At 46.0% G+C, this 18,349-nt stretch overlaps 1 protein-coding gene across 1 annotated transcript in view; it reads right to left on the bottom strand.

The window, feature by feature from the left end:
* Nucleotides 1-18,349, bottom strand: part of KLHL3 (kelch like family member 3) — a 108,078-nt gene that overhangs the window by 41,315 nt on the left and 48,414 nt on the right. The window contains exon 6 of the mRNA XM_081135535.1: nucleotides 9,809-9,918. Within this exon, the coding sequence (XP_080991661.1) occupies nucleotides 9,809-9,918 (110 nt within the window). The remainder of the gene's footprint in view (nucleotides 1-9,808; nucleotides 9,919-18,349) is intronic.

Below are 18,349 nucleotides of genomic sequence, written 5' to 3'. Positions count from 1 at the left end.
GACTGGTTCCGCTTAGCCGCACTGTTTACCTGCTCTGCTGTGAGGGCCACAGCTCCAGCACCGATGACCTTCTCAGCAGCTGGAGGAGGCCACGTATTTTCTTCATCTAGGCTTCGTGCTCGGAGAGTAAACAAGCAAATAAACTTCCAACTAGCACTAGCCCTCAATGTGCCTAAGTCATTCCCAACAGCCCCTCCCATCAAGGGACTGGCCAAGGCAAGGGGACAAGTAAGAGCAGCTGATATTCACCAAGCGCCAAGCCCCGCACCCCATTCTCCAGGGAAACCAATGGGCAGATACTCCTGCTCCTTATTAGTTCACTCACCCAAGACCAGAGCCAGCAAGCAGCCGGGCTGGGGTCCCCACGTACACTCAGTGCTCCTGCTCCCACCCACTGTTCCCTGCTGCCTCTCAATCATCCGCAGCAGCGGTTGACGAACTAAAGCCAACAGGCCACATTCAGCCAGCCAGCCAGCCTGCCACCTGTTTTCGTAAATAAGATTTTACTGGAGCGCGGCCACACTCATTCATTTACATGCTGTCTGTGGCTGCTGCTTTCGCACTACAACAGCAGAGCTGAATTGAGACTCCGTGGCCTACAAAGCCTGAAATATTTACTCTCTGGCCCTTTATAGGAAAACCTGTGGCTTCAGCCGTGGAACAGGGTGATATGTACTCAGATGAAAATACTTTCCATGGGTCCCATGATGAAATAATCAGCAGTTACAAGGCACGCTTAGGGTTTCACTTTTAAACAAAGATATAGCATCATTTCCTCCCTACTTCATATTTAAAACCAAGTTATTAAGTGCTACAAGATTGCTATGTGGGAAGAGATGGAGAAAATCGGATTTTATCATCCCCTGCTCACCGCCCTTCTGATGTAAGCACAAGCCTTGGCCAGAGGACACCAGATGAACCCATTTCCCACCCGCCCCCGCCCCCAGTCATACAGGCAGCCACACCAGTCTGCACCTGCACCCAGCAAGTAAAGTGGGGAGCCCTGGGGCACTTACCCCTGCTTTCAAAATGCGTTCTGAGAATCAAGAAGGGGGACTCAAGTTAAAATAGGCAGGGGAGTGACTGGGCAAAGTCCAGTTGATTCTCAGCAAAACACAGAACGGGGGGAAAGAAGCTAACATCAGGGGGAAAACTAGGTTCCTATACATGGACCTAATTTGTCACTGAAGATTTGAGAAGGGCTAACTTTACCATTAACAGGCACAGTACTAGGTACTTTATATGCATGATCTCATTTAATCCACCCAAAACTCAGTGACATAGGTATCACTGTTCATATTTTATAGATGAAGAAATAGCCTCAGAGAGGTTAGCAACTTGTCCAAGGTCACACTGCCAGGAAGTAGTGAATCTGGGATGTGAACTCACCTCTAGCTCCAAAAACCCAAGTTCTAACATTACACAGTGTCGCATCTCAGAGGCACAATCAGTTGAAAACCTAGGCAGACTGTTTGCTGAGTTGGGAAACTACATTCCTAAACCCATAATCCTAATCTCTGCACTGCCCTAGGACATCGCCACCTAGCTAACTTTTTCTTTCCCAGGAATTGAGCCAAGAGCATTTGCTAAATCCACTGCCATGATTTTAAATCAAGAAGATAGCACTTCAAGAGACAACAATGATTTCTGTTGCTGTTTCTTAAACCAAAGCTTAACAAGAGTTACGTTAACTATACTCCCATCCCTGTGTCACACGCAACACCCGGGACAGCTGGGAGCAGTGATGTGCTGGGGCTGGAGCCCCTCATGTGTGTTTCTTTCCAACCCAGCGTTTAGTGACATCACACTGGTTGTTTGAGATCAGCCTTGGTGGAAATATTTACATGGAAATTAGCAAATGAACCAGCAAACGAATCAGGGCTTTTAGAGTTTTCCTGGAGAGGCAGTAGTTAAATATTTATCAGCATGCCACTGGCTAGATTTCCCGGTCCGAAGGCTCCCAGACTCTAGAAAACCTACCCAGCTGCACTTACCATCCCGGCGGTATCATCATCCTAAGGTTGTACAGGGCACTGAAAAGCTCTTTCTGTAGCTGCTTCGTTTCAGACTCACAAGGCCCTGCGAGGCAGCCAGAGGCACTCACAAGAGGAAAAGTGAGGCGGAGAGGCAGGAAGCCGTCTGCCCAGCATTACCCAGCAAACTGGAGACGGCGCAGCATCAGGACCGCTGGCTGCCCATCTGCACTTTCAAGGCACCCTGGGCGTTTCCTCCGCGGTGGATTCCCCGGTTTGTAGCTACATTATTTAGTTGTGCACAGAGTTGATAAAATCTGTCTCCCTCGTGTGATTATAAGTTGCATGAAGGCAGGGATCGTGTGTTTATCTGTTTACCAGTGTCTCTCCTGTGACTAACACACTATCTGCCACATAGAAAGCGCTCAATAAATATTTATTGAGAAAATGAATACATTAACCACAAAGCAGGCGTGACTGGGTGCGTGGTTCTCTTCCCGAGACAGCGCGCTGCCAAATATCTGACTTCACAGAAACAACAAAATGCTGACCCAAAAAAGCAGTGCATTGCCGGGCCTGGAAACTGTTCTTCAGCTTTCCACTGCTCCCTATAGACAATAAAAAGACTTTGGGGTCCTGCAAAGGGCGAGGGAGAGGCCTGAAGCGCAGTGGTGCAGAAATGCCTGCAAGCTGAGAGACTACTTCGGTGGCACTAATCCCACAAATGACTGGAGCATGACACGGGGATGGAGAATGCCTTCCAGCCAATATGACGGGGCGAGCTGATTGGAAGGAATCTTCCCCAAAGCTCCAGACATGTGAAACTGGCCTTCTTACAAAAAAATAAAGAGTTGAGCCACACTCAAAAGCAAAAGAGAAATGCCCAAGTGCTTTAAATGAAAAGGAATTCGCGTCTGGGAGCTGAGTGGAAGCTGAGGCGAAAATGGCTCACAGGCCCGTACAATCCAGACCTGGGCTTTCATGGCCCGGAGCTGGTGTCCCGTCAGGCGGAGCGCCGTGGCCACGGGCTCCCTGTGGACAGGGCTGCCCCGGCTGTGAAACGGGCGCTGGATGAGCTCCACCCATCTGCTTTGGGAAGGGGTAAGAAGCTTGCCACCTCCTGTGGCGTGGGAAGTAAAGAACTTCATCTTAAAGAATAGGAATCCCAGACTCAAGCCACAGACAGATGTGGGGTTTGAACTGACATTATCCAGTGGTAAAGGGGATACTCAAGATGAAAAATAATACCAAAAACCTGTTTCTAAACCAGTAAACCTGCCCTATAGGGGCACTTCCACAGACCAGGGCAACCCAGACTCCGGTGGTTATAACACCCTCTGAAGATGGCCTCACAATCAAAAATTAGAGATCAGTAATGAAACAAACTGTCAAAAGGAAAATCAACAGATGCAGCACATCGCAGAATATTTGGGCAACCAAAAAAAGGCAGCCTCCGACTATTCTTCATAATGTGCTCCTGGGAATACCAGGGGCAGGAGACATTCCGTAGTGATGGGGTCCTTGGACCAAATGAGCCTGGGGAACACCTCATACACATACATATATACCCCAAAATCCTCTTTAGAGATTATGAAGTTCATTAACATAGAAAAGTTCTGATAAGTCCTGCAGTTTCCTAACCTGATTCCTTTGATAACCACTATCTCCTAAATGTATCTGACCTAAGAACTTTTTTCAAACCTAAGCACCTATAAACATTCCACAGCAATGTAGTTTTACAGCACACAGTGGGGTAAACAGTGACCTAGAGAATAAGGTCCTCACTCCTAACCCTCTCCACAGACCGTACTTCACTCGCAGCCTCATCTCCCAACACCCCCGCAAAGACACCTGATTCTCATCACAGAGCTTACGTTCCCCCCAAGTACAATGTTATTCCAAACTTCCTAAAATCCTTCAACCTGAAGAGCTTTCCAAAATCCTACTCTCATTCCCCAAGGTTTAGCTCAGATATTCCTTTTTTTATAAGTCCTTCCCCACACAACATCTGGAATAACATATTCCAGGTGCTTTCCTGACTTTGATTACAGGCAACCAACTACTTCTCTCAGCCACATATTATGGATATGTGTTTTGGGTCTGTCTGTCCACCAGACTCTTAAATAGTAATGACTGAGTGTCACTGACCTCTGTCTCCCCTGGGGTTGGGCGTGCATTAACAAAGAGCTGGGAGGCAGACAAATCAGCTTCAATCCATGGAGCTACCTATTGTTAGCATGCCTTAGTTTCCTCCTCTGCAAAATGAGACAATAACCTCTGCCTCATGAGTTGTGGTAGGAATTAGAAATGATGCGTAAAACAGTAAGCTAGGCAAAAGAAATCAGCACAGAAACACGCATACCAGCATTCCATTTATATAAAGTTCAAAAACTGGCAAAGCTAACCTATGAGAAGTCAAAATAATAGTTTGCTTCTTGGGGTGGAGGGAGTGCCTGGGAGGGAGTTCTGAGTTCTGTTTCTTGATCTGGGTACTAGTTACGCGGGTGGTGCACTTTGTAAAAAGTTGAACCGTGCACTTTTTTATTTGTCCGTGTCTGTGAACTTACTTCAATTCAAGTGCCACATTTTTTAATGATATATGAAATGTACCTGGAGAACAGTGGGGAGCCAAGGTAGCTTTTCGGTCACAGTGTTGTGGCATTCCACTCCTACATGCTCATTGACTTACACTCTCCAAAGGAGAGCAGTAAAAAGAGTAATGCTGAGGCAGGGACCCCCATAGATCGTTGTTTGCAGGATGAGATGCTGGCAACCCTACTGCCGACTTCAGAGAAAGGAAGGGCTGCCGACCGCTCAGCCTGGGCCGAAAATGCACCTGCTTACAGGATAACACCTAGGCAGCAAGCGTTCAGGCCCAGCCTGCTGGCGGAGGAGCTCCAGCCTGCATCCCATGCCTCCTGCCTACCGCTGGCTGAAGGCCAGGAATTCAGACTTGAGGGATGCAGCATTAATGATCCTGGGAGACAGGGCCCAATCCCTTCCAGGAGATAAGATATCAGAATGTGGTCCCTGATTACAGTTTAGGAGATAACAGCACTATGTGATCCTGCAGAGAGAAACTAACCTATGGTTCTCATTATAATACATACTTGACACTTATCTAACTTTTTAAGGGACCTAAACAATTTCTTCCTGACCTGTATTTCAAATGTGGGCCATTTCCCCATTAATACTCGCTCTGAAAAACCTCAATAGTGTTTCGTAAGAAGACAGAATTCTTAAGGAGTAGAAACATATTTACCAGCTAAGAAAGCAAAGAGTCAGACAAGTCCAATAACCAGCAATTCTGTGGCAAAACTGCACTAGAACTCAGAAGTCATCCCTCCTCTCCTTAGAGGGCTTGTCCCAGAAGGTTGATTACCCCACCCCAGGGTCACTGAGGCTGTCCAAGGGGAATACAAGAAACAGGTTGTCCGGCTGGGCGTGGCTCAGCGGTTGAGCGTCAGCCTAGGACCCAGGAGATTGCGGTTCGATTCCCGGTCAGGGCACATGCCCGGGTTGCAGGCTTGATCCCCAGTGGGGGGTGTGCAGGAGGCAGCCGATCAATGACTCTGTCATCATTGGCGTTTCTCTCTCTCTCCCTCTCCCTTCCTCTCTCTGAAGTCAATAAAGATATATTTTTAAAAAAGAAACAGGCTATCTGTTGACAGGCTTAGCTGACCCGAGACACCTCCCATGCAGAAGAATCAGGTGCCTGGGAGGTGCACGCTCCTCTGCCCTTCCCCTACCTTGGAGTGGGAGTGGAGAGAGAATGTCCTACCCAAAGAACTAGTGCTTTTGTGACTCCTAAGAGATCCTTCTGTCCTCTTTCAAACAATATAAATTATAAAACTAAAACTACATGGAGAAAAAAACGGAGGAAAAAATGGCAAAGATCCATGCCCTCCTCTGACCTCTAGTTTCCACATTTTTCCGTATTCTCTGGGAAAATGTTAAAATTACTCCCATAATCTAACTGGCTCAGGGCAGAGTCCAGCCCCAATGTGCCTCTTCCCTTCCTCAGAGAATGTCTGCTGAGCATCTCCAGGGGCTCTGTGTCAGGCACTGAGTCACACGAAGGTGGCTAAGGTACCCTCCCCACCTCAAGGAATGTGAGCAGAGGAGATGAGGCACGGGCAAAAATAAGTGACGCTGGAGAGAGAAGAGTATTTGAGCCATGAGAGAAGCCCAAGCTGAGGGTGCTGGGTACACTGGGGACCAAGAGGCCACTACTCCTCTCTGCCCCTGCTTGACACCAAGCCCCAGGGCACGCAACCACCCAGATCAATATGGGCTCTGCGAAGGGCTTCCCCTTGAGAAAGAACCCAGTCAACAGTTAGTAGTAACAGTAGCAGTAATAATCATACCTTAGAGCAGTAATGAATACTTCCTATGGGCTAAGCATTTCTCATGTATTATCTCATTTCATCCTCAGAACAACTCTATAAGATACATACTACACTATCATTATTCCCCTTTTACAGATGAGAAAACTGAGACTTAAAGAAGTTTTTCGTTCATTCAACAAATATTTTGTGTGTGTGTATACCATGAACGCAATAAGACTCTAGCAGCGACCTTATGACAGACAAAATCCATGACTATATTTGGTGCACACATTCTGTTGGGAGATAAATAATTTGCTCAAGGTCACTCAGTCTGTCAAAGCAGTGGAGCCAGGATTCAAACTCAGCCACTCTGACTGTGGAACCTATACTTTCAAACTCCCAATGAGCAAACTGCCTGGGCCCGGCCATTGTCATTTCTGACCATCATTAACAGTCAAATACCACATTTCATCTATTCTAAGATGCATAGTTTTTTCACATTTTAATATGTGAAATCTGGCTACATTTTACAATATAAATTGAAAGAAACCTGTATGCTGTAGACAAAGGGATAAGTCATGATGTAGCTAATATTGCTGTTCAAGTGCAGGTTTAGCTGAATACAGATTATTTGATTACTGATTCAGCTGGGTTTTATGCGAATGTTAACATTAAATGCAGTTGGATTTTAGCTTAAATTAAGGTCCCTGATATTACTTCAAATGCACTCCAATAAGTTCCCTATAATGCAATATTGAAAGAAAAGCTATTGTGCGTGCTGGAGACTGCCTACCATATGCAATTTAATTAAAGAGAGTAGAAATCACCAAATCTACTGGAACAGATCACAGAATTTCCAAAAGACTAGCATCCAAATAATGAACATCTAATTGTCAAAGGCTTCCAGACATTTAACTTCCAGTGACATGTGCTCAGTTAAGGGGAAATAAAACTATGGGTTTCACCAAAGAGAAAATGCAGGCCAAATCCCACTGTACGTTGACAAGCCAACCTTAAAAGTACCAAAGGGGTCAAGAGCATGAGTAGTCTATTTTCTGAAAAGCAGCACATAACTCTGAAGTGACTCAAAACTTCTGAGAACCAAATATGATACGCAACTTCACTAATGTGAAAAACTCCTACACTCCAAACTCTGATTCTAGAGAACGAGCAGCTCGTATGCAAGCCTGTGAATAAGAGCCACCACTGACAGTTTTTAAGTGTGTAGATTTAATGTCATGCTTCTTTGTTTCTGGAAATATGCAATTAATTTCATGGATTATTTTACCATTAGCAATAGTGTCTCAAAATTATGGTAATCACAATGACAAATGCCATTTCTTGAGCACTTGCCAAACACTATATTTGCTATTTTATACCCATTATGTCTAATCCTCATGATAACTCTATAAGGGAGGTACTCTTATATTCCCATTTTATATGTAAGAAAACTAAGGTTCAAAGAGACCTGTAACTTCTCAAGGTCATACAGCCAGTTAGCACCAAGCCAAGCATGGAACCAGTTGCTTTTCCCTGCTAGCAACCCTGCGCCACCCCTGCCCAGGCACAGCAAGCACAGGTAAGTCCTCACCTGAAGAAAACTACCATGATCCCAGAGCAGGATGGACCAGCATGAATTCAAGGTAGCAGGGTCTCCCTTCTCAACCCAAATGCCCCCAAGTTGATCCAAATCCTGCTATTTTATGACTGCTTCCATTTTTTCAAACTACATTTGAGGACATGCTCAACAGGCCCCAAACTGGCCAACTGCCCCAACATTCACATAGCCAATCAACTAACTAGTCCATTCCTTCAAACTGTGCCAATTTGGTAGCACAGTCCAGAGAAGACATTAAACAGGTTTGGCAAGAACAGAGGGAGTCCACTCTGTAGCTGAGGCTGGGGCAGGAAGGAGCCTTTGGCCTGGCAGGAGGCATTCTTTTCATACCAATTAATGGAAGCAGAGGCCTCCCTGAGCCTAAGGAAGTCTAGATTACTGTGCCAGTCACCTTCTCTGAAGCCTCAGGGCAGCTCACAGATCAATAAAAAACTGCTTTTTTCTTGATCAAACTCCTGCAGGACAACAGGCATTGTGAATTTCACATCATATGTCTCTGGACTTATGCTTTTGGACTAGGTCTTACCTCCAATGTAAAATCCTTTTCGAGGGCTTTTCCTTAAATATTCCCTCAGGAACGGACCTCAAGCTTGGTTGCTAAGAGTGGACTAGGATAATTCGAGAAACATGTATTGAGCATCTCTAAGGATACAAACATGAATAAAATGTGGCCCCTACCATCAAGGAACTCACGGTTGAGGGAAGGAGGAAAGACCAGGTCAGACCTAACTTCAATGAAAAGCAAAACAGGATGAGTGTTATCTTGGAACACAGAATAGAAAGAACTTAATTCCAGGTGCAAGATCAGTAAGAAACTCAGCTAACACTGACGGAACACCTACTAGGGACCAGATGTGATGCCAGGCACTTTACAAACCTCATGCCATTTAATTTCCACAACCACCCCATGGAATACATCCTATTAGAATCTTCACTTTATAAATGAGGAAACAGAGAGAGAAGCAAAGTATCTTACCCCAGGTCATACAAGTAATTTGTACATACTAGAGATGAGACTTGGGCCCGACTGGCCAACACCAAAGCTTATATTTTCAGTGCAAAAGACTACATCCCTGGAGTAAAGAAATCCTTCCCGGTAATAGCAGAATCTGAGCTGGTTTGGGATGCAACCAAGTGATGAGGGATGGGCAGAATACCCCACTCGGAGGGTCGGTGAGAGGGAAGGACTGGAAGTAGGAGCGACGAGCAGTCACCTCACTGGTCAGCTCGAGCAGGGGGCAGAAGGAAATGTGTGGTCAATGAGTTCGGGGGCTGGGTGTCAAGAGCCCTGGGTTCTAGTCCTTGCATGGCCACTGACTAACTGTGTGACCTTCAGCAGTTCCTATCCCCTCTCTGGGCTTCAGTTTCATCATCAGAGAGAATTCCAAACCCCTGTTGGATTAGATATTCCCAAAAGGTCTGCTCTGGCGTAAATGCTCAATGATACTCACAAGAGGCCAGGTGACACAGTGGTTAACACCTGGTGACAAGTAGACACCAGCTCTGCAGTGACCAACTGAGTGACCTTGGATAAGCTAATTAACTCCTGAGTCTCACTTTTCCTCATCTGTAATGTGGGGACAACAGCGATGCCTGCTTCACAGCGCCATGGTGAAGGCTGAGTGACATGAAGAACATAGAGCACTTAGCAAAGTGCTTGGCAAACTGAAAGTGTTCAGCAAATGAAGGCAGCTTTGTCACCACCATCATCACCACCATTATTTCTTCTTTAAAGGGTCGAAAGTGAAGTTAGTGTTCGAGGATCAGAGGCCTTTTTTTTTTTTTTAGAGACAAAAAATAAGTTCTCAGAAAAGGTCTCACTAAACCACAAGCCCCTCCCATGGCCACCTCACACACGATTCTCCTGTTTCACCAGGGGCCCCCCATACCTTCTCTTCTGACGAAACAGTCAGCTTGTCACTGGATATCAAGTTGCACACCTGGTCCAGACTTAGGCTAAGAAATTCTTCCCCCAGCATCACCTCAGGAAAATGCTGCTCTGTTCCAAAAAAAAAAAAAAGCAGAAGTTCAGAAAACAAAGTTATAAAACAGTCTTGCCCTTCCATAAGCCAAGGCCATGACAATGACAATATGTGGGATTCAGAGTGGAGTCCTAGGGGCTCTGAGAGGCAGGGAGAAAGATAGCACATCCTGGCTGGAGGGAAACTAGCCTTTTAATTCAGCAGCAAAAGCATCCCCTGTGTGATCCTCTGTCCTGAACATCGACACAGATGAAAATGGGACAGAGAGATATGAGCCTATATTTTTCCCATGCTCCATGAGATTAATTCTGATGTTGCAGAAAAGCCTCACTGGGACCTGCCTACCTAATTGAGCTCATTTCTCCTCAAGGCGCAAGCTGGCAGAATTGCAGACAGTGCCCCCTGCAGCTCAGCCAACCAAAAGTGGGTCAGAACTGCTGTGTGGCTGGAAGTCTCTGGGGTTCTGGTAGAAAGTCAACATTAGAAGGCTGGCAGAAGGAGTCATCCTTTCTTGTCCAAAGTCAAGTCTACTATGGAGCCTCTGGTTCACAAGAAGGCCCAACCAAGGATCTGTGCCAGTGTGGTGGCAACACACTTGGCCCCACCACCGTTGGGAAAAATCCATGACAGCTGGCCTGTGGAGGGAAATTTGGGGACAGCTAGAGCAAGACAGGCTTAAGGTCCACGCAAGGGAAATGCCAAGGACAACTCCTACCCTGACACTTGCCCAGCCATCATCCTGCTATTACAAAGGCAGTGAAATGTCAGTGAAAGAGCATGCATTTCAGAAAGAAGGAACCTAGATTCAAATCCTGGCCTTGCCATTTGTGAATTGTTTCCTTGAGCCAATGGCATCACCTCCCTGGGCCTCACTATCCTCATCTGTGAAATGGAAATAAAACCACTTGTCTTGCCTCCCTCCCATGCTCTGGTGGGAAAGGAACTGTGAAAGTGTTTTGCAAGCTATGCCAAGGTGAACTGGCCTACAGGCTGGCAGTTTCTGGTGCAGTAGGTCCTGGAGATGACAGGTCGCTTATTGTTTGGCCCAGTTCTTGCTCCTTTGTCAGTTCTCTCACAACCCTACACCATCATCGCCTTAAGGAGCGCCTGTGCCCCTTGCCCTCCAGGCCTTCCCTCCTCCCCTTCTTTGGTGGCGCCTTTCTGGCCTGGTAGCTGCTGGAGGGCTACACCTCCAATTCCCACTCAGGGATACCCCCACTTGGTCTGGCCAGCCCCCCGAGTGAGATTCGGATACCCTCCCCCCTGGGAGATGCTGGAGCATCAAATTAGAGCATGAGAAGCCCCCTCCCATTCATCCGTCTCTTAAAACCCAAACAAAAGAGTTAAACCATTTCTTGCAAAAATCATTCTAAATTTTATGTTGAAATAATTCAGGCCCAAAGAATTCCCATATACCCTTCTCCAAACTCCCTAAATGTTAATATTTTACTCTCAAAGATCAGGTTATAAACATCTTTTCCATCTTTCACTGGACAAAAAGGGTTCCTCATCTGCTCCCCACTAGCCTAATGATATCACTGATCTCACAATTAAAGCTTGTCCATCCTGAGGTTTGGGGATGTTTGCACATAAAACAGATTTAAAGTCAGATCCTTTATGAAGGGAAGCAACTGTCATAAGGTAAGAAGCTGCTCTGGCTTCTCCATATGTCAACAGGGAAAAGCCTTCAGTTTAAAGCTTAGATTTTAGGTGAAACATGCAAAAGACCTCCCTAACTATGGGAATTTTTAAGACTAGATAGTATTATTTTTAAAGTGCCCATTCTTAAAGATTTTAAAATAAAAGCAAGTGGATAATCTTCTCTGGGTGATGGGAATCCACTCGGGCCTGGAGGCTGGGAAAGTAACATGACTCTCTCTCCAAGCCTTTCTGGTCCGAGAAGTCTTTAACCAGAGTCCTTCGTTTGTTGGTAACACAAGAAAAGAGCAGAGAGAAAAAGCCTTTGGCACAACATGACTAAGCGCAGGACATCAAGGCTCAGCTCAGCAGGAGAGTCAGGTGAACCAGCGCCAACATCCCTGTGGCCCAGAGCCACGCCCAGCCTTTCTGCCCTGATCTTTGGTTGACCCCAAACCTGACACTGGGAAGAGGGAAGAGGGAAGAGAATGGGAGGTGAGAAAGTAGAATTCTGGGTTGTGAAAAACTCCTCCTCATGGCTCATAAAGCTGAAAGTAGGTGGGTGGGATTTTGAAAAGGAAGAAAGGGGAGGTGCCGTGATGCATACTCCAGGTGGCTTGGTGAACAAACCAAAAATCCTCAGATAAATCAAGGCAGAAAGTAGTCAGCCCCACACACCTTCCCATCTCTCCCCCTCTAGGACATTGTAGAATTTGAATCCAGGTCCCTTTCTGATGCGGGCTGCTGCTTTGCCCTTCTGGATCCTCCCCATGAAATCCCTACAGAAAGCCTCCCAGGAAGCAGCATTGGGTGGGGTGGAGGCAACCAGGGAGTCAATGAGCAGCAGCTTCTGGCTCGGGGCTGGCACCCCAGAACCCAGGAGATTTGCAGGGTGTGAGCAGGAAGAGACAAAGAGAGGGAGCAAAGAGGAAAACTTCCCTTTCCCCCTTCAGTCTGAAGAGACAAGGGCTAAGCCCCCAGAGGTGGGGGACTGGAGTTCTCTTTCTGTTAGCAACACTCAAGAAACAACGGGCTAGAAAAAACAGGGAAAGGATGCTCTGCCCAACTCCATTTCCTGGGAAATAGGAGTTGCCCAGAGGCTTTGTACTCACGCCAGCCCCTTGCCAGCTGCTTCCAGAAAGAACCCACTCAGCTCCCAGAAAGACACCTCCCTAAGGATCAGCTTCTCCCTTTAACACTTGTTGGTTGGTTTCGGGACTTTTTGTTTGTTTTGCTCTGTTGTTAATGTATTGAGGGGGAACGTAGGGAAGAGCTTTGGCTAAGAGTCAGGAGACCTAGGCCCAAGTCCTAGCTCCACCTCTTACAGTCACTTCTTTCCAGGCTTGGGCTTCATCCATACAATAGACCATAACACCTGCCCTAGGTCTCAAGGTTGTTGTGAAGTTCGAAGACGATAATATTAGCCCATTTTGAAATCTTTAAGAGACTCTTTAGAAATGAAGGATGAATATTGTCAGCCCACGTTCCTGCTTCGCAAAGTCCAGTTCTAACAGAGAAGCTGCTCCCCTGGGACTGCAGGACCTGCGGACAAGCGTGCGGGCTTCAAAGGTCTTAGAAACCCACTTTAATTCCATTGAGTTAAGAAAACTTTCTAGGGATATAAGTTTGTTACTTTCTTAACGCTGCCGTTTTCTCATCTGTTAAATGAATCTAACAACGGTATCTATCTCACAAAGGTGTGGGGGGCGTTAAATAAGCAAATATAGGTAACTCACATTCACTGAGACCACTGCAAGTGCTCAATAACTGTTAGTGTGTAATATGCCAAATGCAGTGTTTCCTCAAAAAGGAAGAAAGCAGAGCAGATGCCTACACGGACCTTATAAGAGGGGAAGGCAGGGCACCAATAATTCCACCCCAAAGTCCACAGGGCCATGACTAGAAGAGGCACTCCAAATACAAGTAACAGCATGGAAGCAGGAGAGTTCAGAGCACGTCAGCAGCAGCAATAGTTCTGTCCAGCTAGAGCCTAGGCCATGCCTTTATTCATCTAACAAGTGTTTACTGAACACCAGCTAAGTAAGGGGGGCTGTGCCAGGCTCCAGGAGATGCAAGAGAGACGCAGGCAAGGCTAGATCTTGGGGGACAGGTGGGATGTGCAGGGGGTGTCGTATCTCCTAACCCCGGGCCAGCCCCTTGAAGGGGAACTCTCCAGTAATAAATTCTAACTTTTCTTGTCTTTTTGCTTGTTTTTCCTTAAAGAGAAACAGAAACAAAGGGGGGGGGGGGAATCAATTAAGAGTTCTGATAAACAGTCTTAATTATCCAGGCTTTACTATAACATAGCAAATACTGTAAACGTTCCAAGATTTAATTAACGAAACACAACGTATCTGTTCCTGTCCACGTGGATGAGAAATTATGGAGACGCCGAGAGGCACCAGGCAACTTCAAGTTATTTTCCTACCAAGCAACACACCTCTCTCTCCAATGTTGAAAGTGACAAAACTTGGATGGCACATTCCCATGAAAGGACTTGCTCTAGGGACAGTTGGGTCTTTTCAAGGAAGCTGGCCTAGAAAAAAGTGGAGGGCTTTTCCGAGTAGTAGCTAACACTGTGCTATGCATTTCACGTGTATTATGTCACTTCTCCCAAAAGCTCTGGTGAAGTGACTATCACTACCCCTCATTTTACAGATGGCGAAATGGAAGCTCAAAATGTTATTTGGTCATGTGGTCAGGCCAGGTTTTGAAACCAAGGCTGTCTGATTATAATAACAAACATTCCGATGACTATCTTAATCCCCAAGATCATAAGAACTTGTCCTAAGCAGGCCAATGGGATAAAATTCAATATATACATCATAGTACCCTAAGAATCCCTCTTAGGAGGTGCTTCAGAGAGACAAAAATAATAAATCTAATTACTTTTCTTTAAAAATAAAAAACTTAGAATAGTGGTGTTCTAAACATTTTGGCATCAGTCCTAGGTTCAAATCTCAGATGTACGCCTGAATTGAGATCTTTCCCCAAATTCCCTGACTACCAGGCTAGGTGAAGTGATACTGTTCTATGATCTCAAAGCCTCCAAAACAGAAAATAAAAATTATCATAGCCCTAGTCAATCTGTTTTATCATCTGAAGTCTTTTTCTCACACTGGGACCATGAGCCCCAGGAGGGCAGGGTCTGTCTTGTTGGAACCTGAATCCTCAGTGTCCAGCTCATCTTTTGCAAATACTGAGCTCTGAGGTGTTTCCTGCGCTTCCTTCCATTCTTCGGGACTGCCTATTTCCAAGTCCATTCCTCCCTCCTGATGGGAAGAAACAAACCTAAGCTTTCCATCAGGTTCACCTAAACTACAAGTCCAGAACAAAAGGAACTGAAAGCCCATCTATGACTTCTTTGACCTGCAGAAGTGAAATGAGCCCCATTGTCCTTGTGGCCCCAGGGAACAGGTATGAGGGCTCGGAATTAAACCACTGGTTACACGCCTCAGGAAAGACTGGCTGGCACAGGTGAACACACAAACAGAATCAAAACATTTTAGCAAAGTAAAAAATAAAACAGAACTGCTTTCAATCTCTCTCGCGCGCGCCCTGTTGCCCCGTTTTTGGAGGGCAGAGGTAAGCTTTCCTGAATCAGTATTTGGCTCTCAGGGCCCACAGTCTCCCTGCTCCGGGGAGAAGGCTCAGCTCCCACAGGGAAGGAACAGAGACCTACCCTGACCTCTTCCCACATGGGTCCTCAGCCCTCACTCAGGCTCTAAATATCACTGCCTCCGTGTTCCCTGGGGACGGTGGGATATGAGCTCTCTTTCCATGTTGACTTAATTCCCTAAATATATATGTGATCCCACCTCCTTTCTCTACAACGCGCACACATGCAGAGAGAGAGCAAAGAGCTGTATCGAAACTGCCTAGTCATCAGTGTTATCGATTCAACACCAGAGTCCCTTGTTACCCAGAGGAAGGGAGGAATAGGCTTCCTGAAATCCCAACAGGGAGATCATCTAACAGCAGAAACTACCTGTGTCTACTGCTTCATTTGCCACCTTTGGGTTAGAAGCAGAAAATCAGGGGAGGCAGGAGTGAGGGGACCACCATGGCCTGGTGGGTGTGAACATAAGTAGTGGGCTCGGGGCACAGGCCCTGGATTCAGACAGCCTCATAATGAATCTTGGCATTGCCACTTACAAACTATGTGATCTTGGGCAAGTTAAACATTTCTGGAGTTTCCGTCTCCTCATTCATAAATTGGGGAAATAATAACTACCTCTATAGTTATGTGCCTATGACGTGCACGGCACCAGGCCTGGAAGCTAACAAGTGTTCAGAAATGGTCAAAACTCCTACCTTTACCATCATCATTATTATTTTATGATGCCAGGTTGAAGGCAGCAATTTCATAAGACAACCCTCACTGAGTCGGAGGTTTGTGTTTTTTAAATAATTCGTCAAAGTTTTTTTGCTGCCCTCAGTTTAATCACTTCATTCCATGATCTCAAAAGAATCAATCGAGAAAAGGCCGTTTCTCTCCACAAACACGTTCAGTCCGATCACTTTTCCACCCCATGGCTGGAGGGTTTCAGCTCAGCTTTGGCAGACTGATGTAAACAACATGTCCAAAGAATTTTAATTGCCATTTCATTAATGGGGTCTCATTAACATCCCTTCCAACCAGCTCTGCTGATGGCCCAGTGCATGGCCGTCCAATTACTAAACAACAAAGTCCCCATAAACCTGCCCTGGCCTCTGAGGTTAAAGATTAAGCTGTCCCTAGAAAAAATAATGAGGTATAAGAAACAGGCTGTGCAAAACACCAGGGTCCCTTTCCCAGCTCCTAGCTACCCAGGAGGACTCTGACATGACCCGCTGGAGGCAAGAGGCTGGGCAGTCAGCTTTTAAATATGGGACTCACCCTCCTCTACCCCAAAATAACACATCAAACCAAATCCTGGGGGCATAACCTTGAGGGGGAAGCTGGACCCAGAAGCAACAGGAGGGACTGCACAGCAGGAAAAGACAAGCCATTCTAAACAGGAAAACAAACAGGCAGCTATGGAGAGCTGCGGTGCTCCAGCCCCTCAGAGTCTCACTGGGTCTGCGTCTCGGAACCTTCACCAGGGAACTGAAGACTTATCAGAAGGCAAGAACTGACTTTAAAAATGGTTACATTTTTTAAGAGAGCAATTTGGCAATATCTATTGAATTATTTTTTTAATGCATACTCTTTTTGAGCTACTTTACGCTATTAAGATGGTATCCTACAGGTACAGTCTTACCATTACTTACATACTAGCAAGTGTACTCCAGAATATTATGTAGAAAAATTCTCACTCAACATTTTATATAAAAGGAAAAACAGGTAGCATTAATGCCCATTAACCAAGGACTGGGGTTAAATAAATTCTAGTTCATCCATATGATACAACAGATAAAAAGAATAATATATAGCCATACAAAGAGTCTGGAAAGAACTCCAAACTTTTAAGTCAAGAAAAAGTCAGTACAGAATGTTTCTATTTGGCTAAGTTAAAAAGCATAATATATGCATATATACATATATATATTAGGGATATATAAAATATGTATATATGATATTTACATATATATTGGGATACCCAAGATAGTCGCTCTGCCCCCTTCTGAGAGAGGGCCTAAGAGAAGATTGACTTTACATTTTATACCTTTGTATACTGTTTGAATTTTTGGATCATGTGTATAAGTTGAATTTTATTGAATACATTCTCTAAAGTTTTAAAATAATGTATCTGCTAACATAGAAGGATGTTCAGAATGTACTGCTAAGATTTTTTTAAAGCTGGAAAACACGCACACGATGAAAAGGACTGGGAAAGCTGTACAGCAGGGTGCTGACCGTGGCTCTCTCTGGGTAGGATTGTGGTGCTTTTCCTGCTCTTTCTGCTTTTTCTGTAATATTGCGGGTGATTTTGTATTAAACAGCAATAACGATAGCAATAATAATTATAACAGCAAAAAAAAGTTTGTCTTGGAGAAGGAAAAGAAACAGAATTCAGAGGCAAAGCTGGGGGGCATGCACAAGCGAGGACAGAGGCCAGCTAGCCAGAGCCTAGGCAAGGCGGGAAAGCAGGGTAGATCTGCCTGCGCACCTGGACACAGAGGAACCAAAATCAGAAGCTCCGGAAATGGTCCTCTCCCCTAAAGTGCACATGTCCATAGCAACAGCAGTGGTGACAACCCAAAGAGTCCCTCTCTCCACCAGGACCCGGATCTGAGCACCTCTTACAGCGGGGGACGAAGCTGGCAGGGAGGCTCCAGAGCACGGCCTCGGGTGCTCCGCAGGAGGCTCTCCTCCCTGTCCTGCCCCATCCCCAAACCGTCCTGATGGGCAGGAGCTATTACCCCCATCACAGAGAGGAGAAAACAGGCCTAGGGGTCACTCAGCTCCAGTGTTGGCTGGGCTGACCCCTACTTCTGATCTAGAGGGTTAGCTTAAAACAGCCCCTAATGTGAGGCATGGGGCCAGAGAAGCCAGTGACCATAAGGGCCAACACTGCCCCTTTTAAGTGACCCTAGTGGATGCCCACACCTCCACATTCAGTGGGACGAGGCAGCAGCTCTGTCTCAAGAGGCAGTATGGACAGAGAGAGGCAGATTTCATCTCAGGTCGGGAAGTGCAAGACCAGAGAAACAAAACAGGCCCCCATCGGCGTGTGGATGTAAACCCATGAGGGAGTACGCAAAGACAATCATTCCATACTGCCTTCTCTAAACACTGTACAATTTACCTTCCTGCTACTCCTTCTAATGTCTTTTCACCATGGTCTTACCACCTCTGCATTTCCATGACTTCCCTGCTGCTGGCTG

Source organism: Miniopterus schreibersii (genome assembly GCF_964146895.1).
Source record: "Miniopterus schreibersii genome assembly, chromosome: 4".
Lineage (NCBI taxonomy): Eukaryota > Metazoa > Chordata > Mammalia > Chiroptera > Miniopteridae > Miniopterus > Miniopterus schreibersii.
Note: the sequence above shows the minus strand (reverse complement) of the source record. Positions and strands in the feature narration are given on the sequence as shown.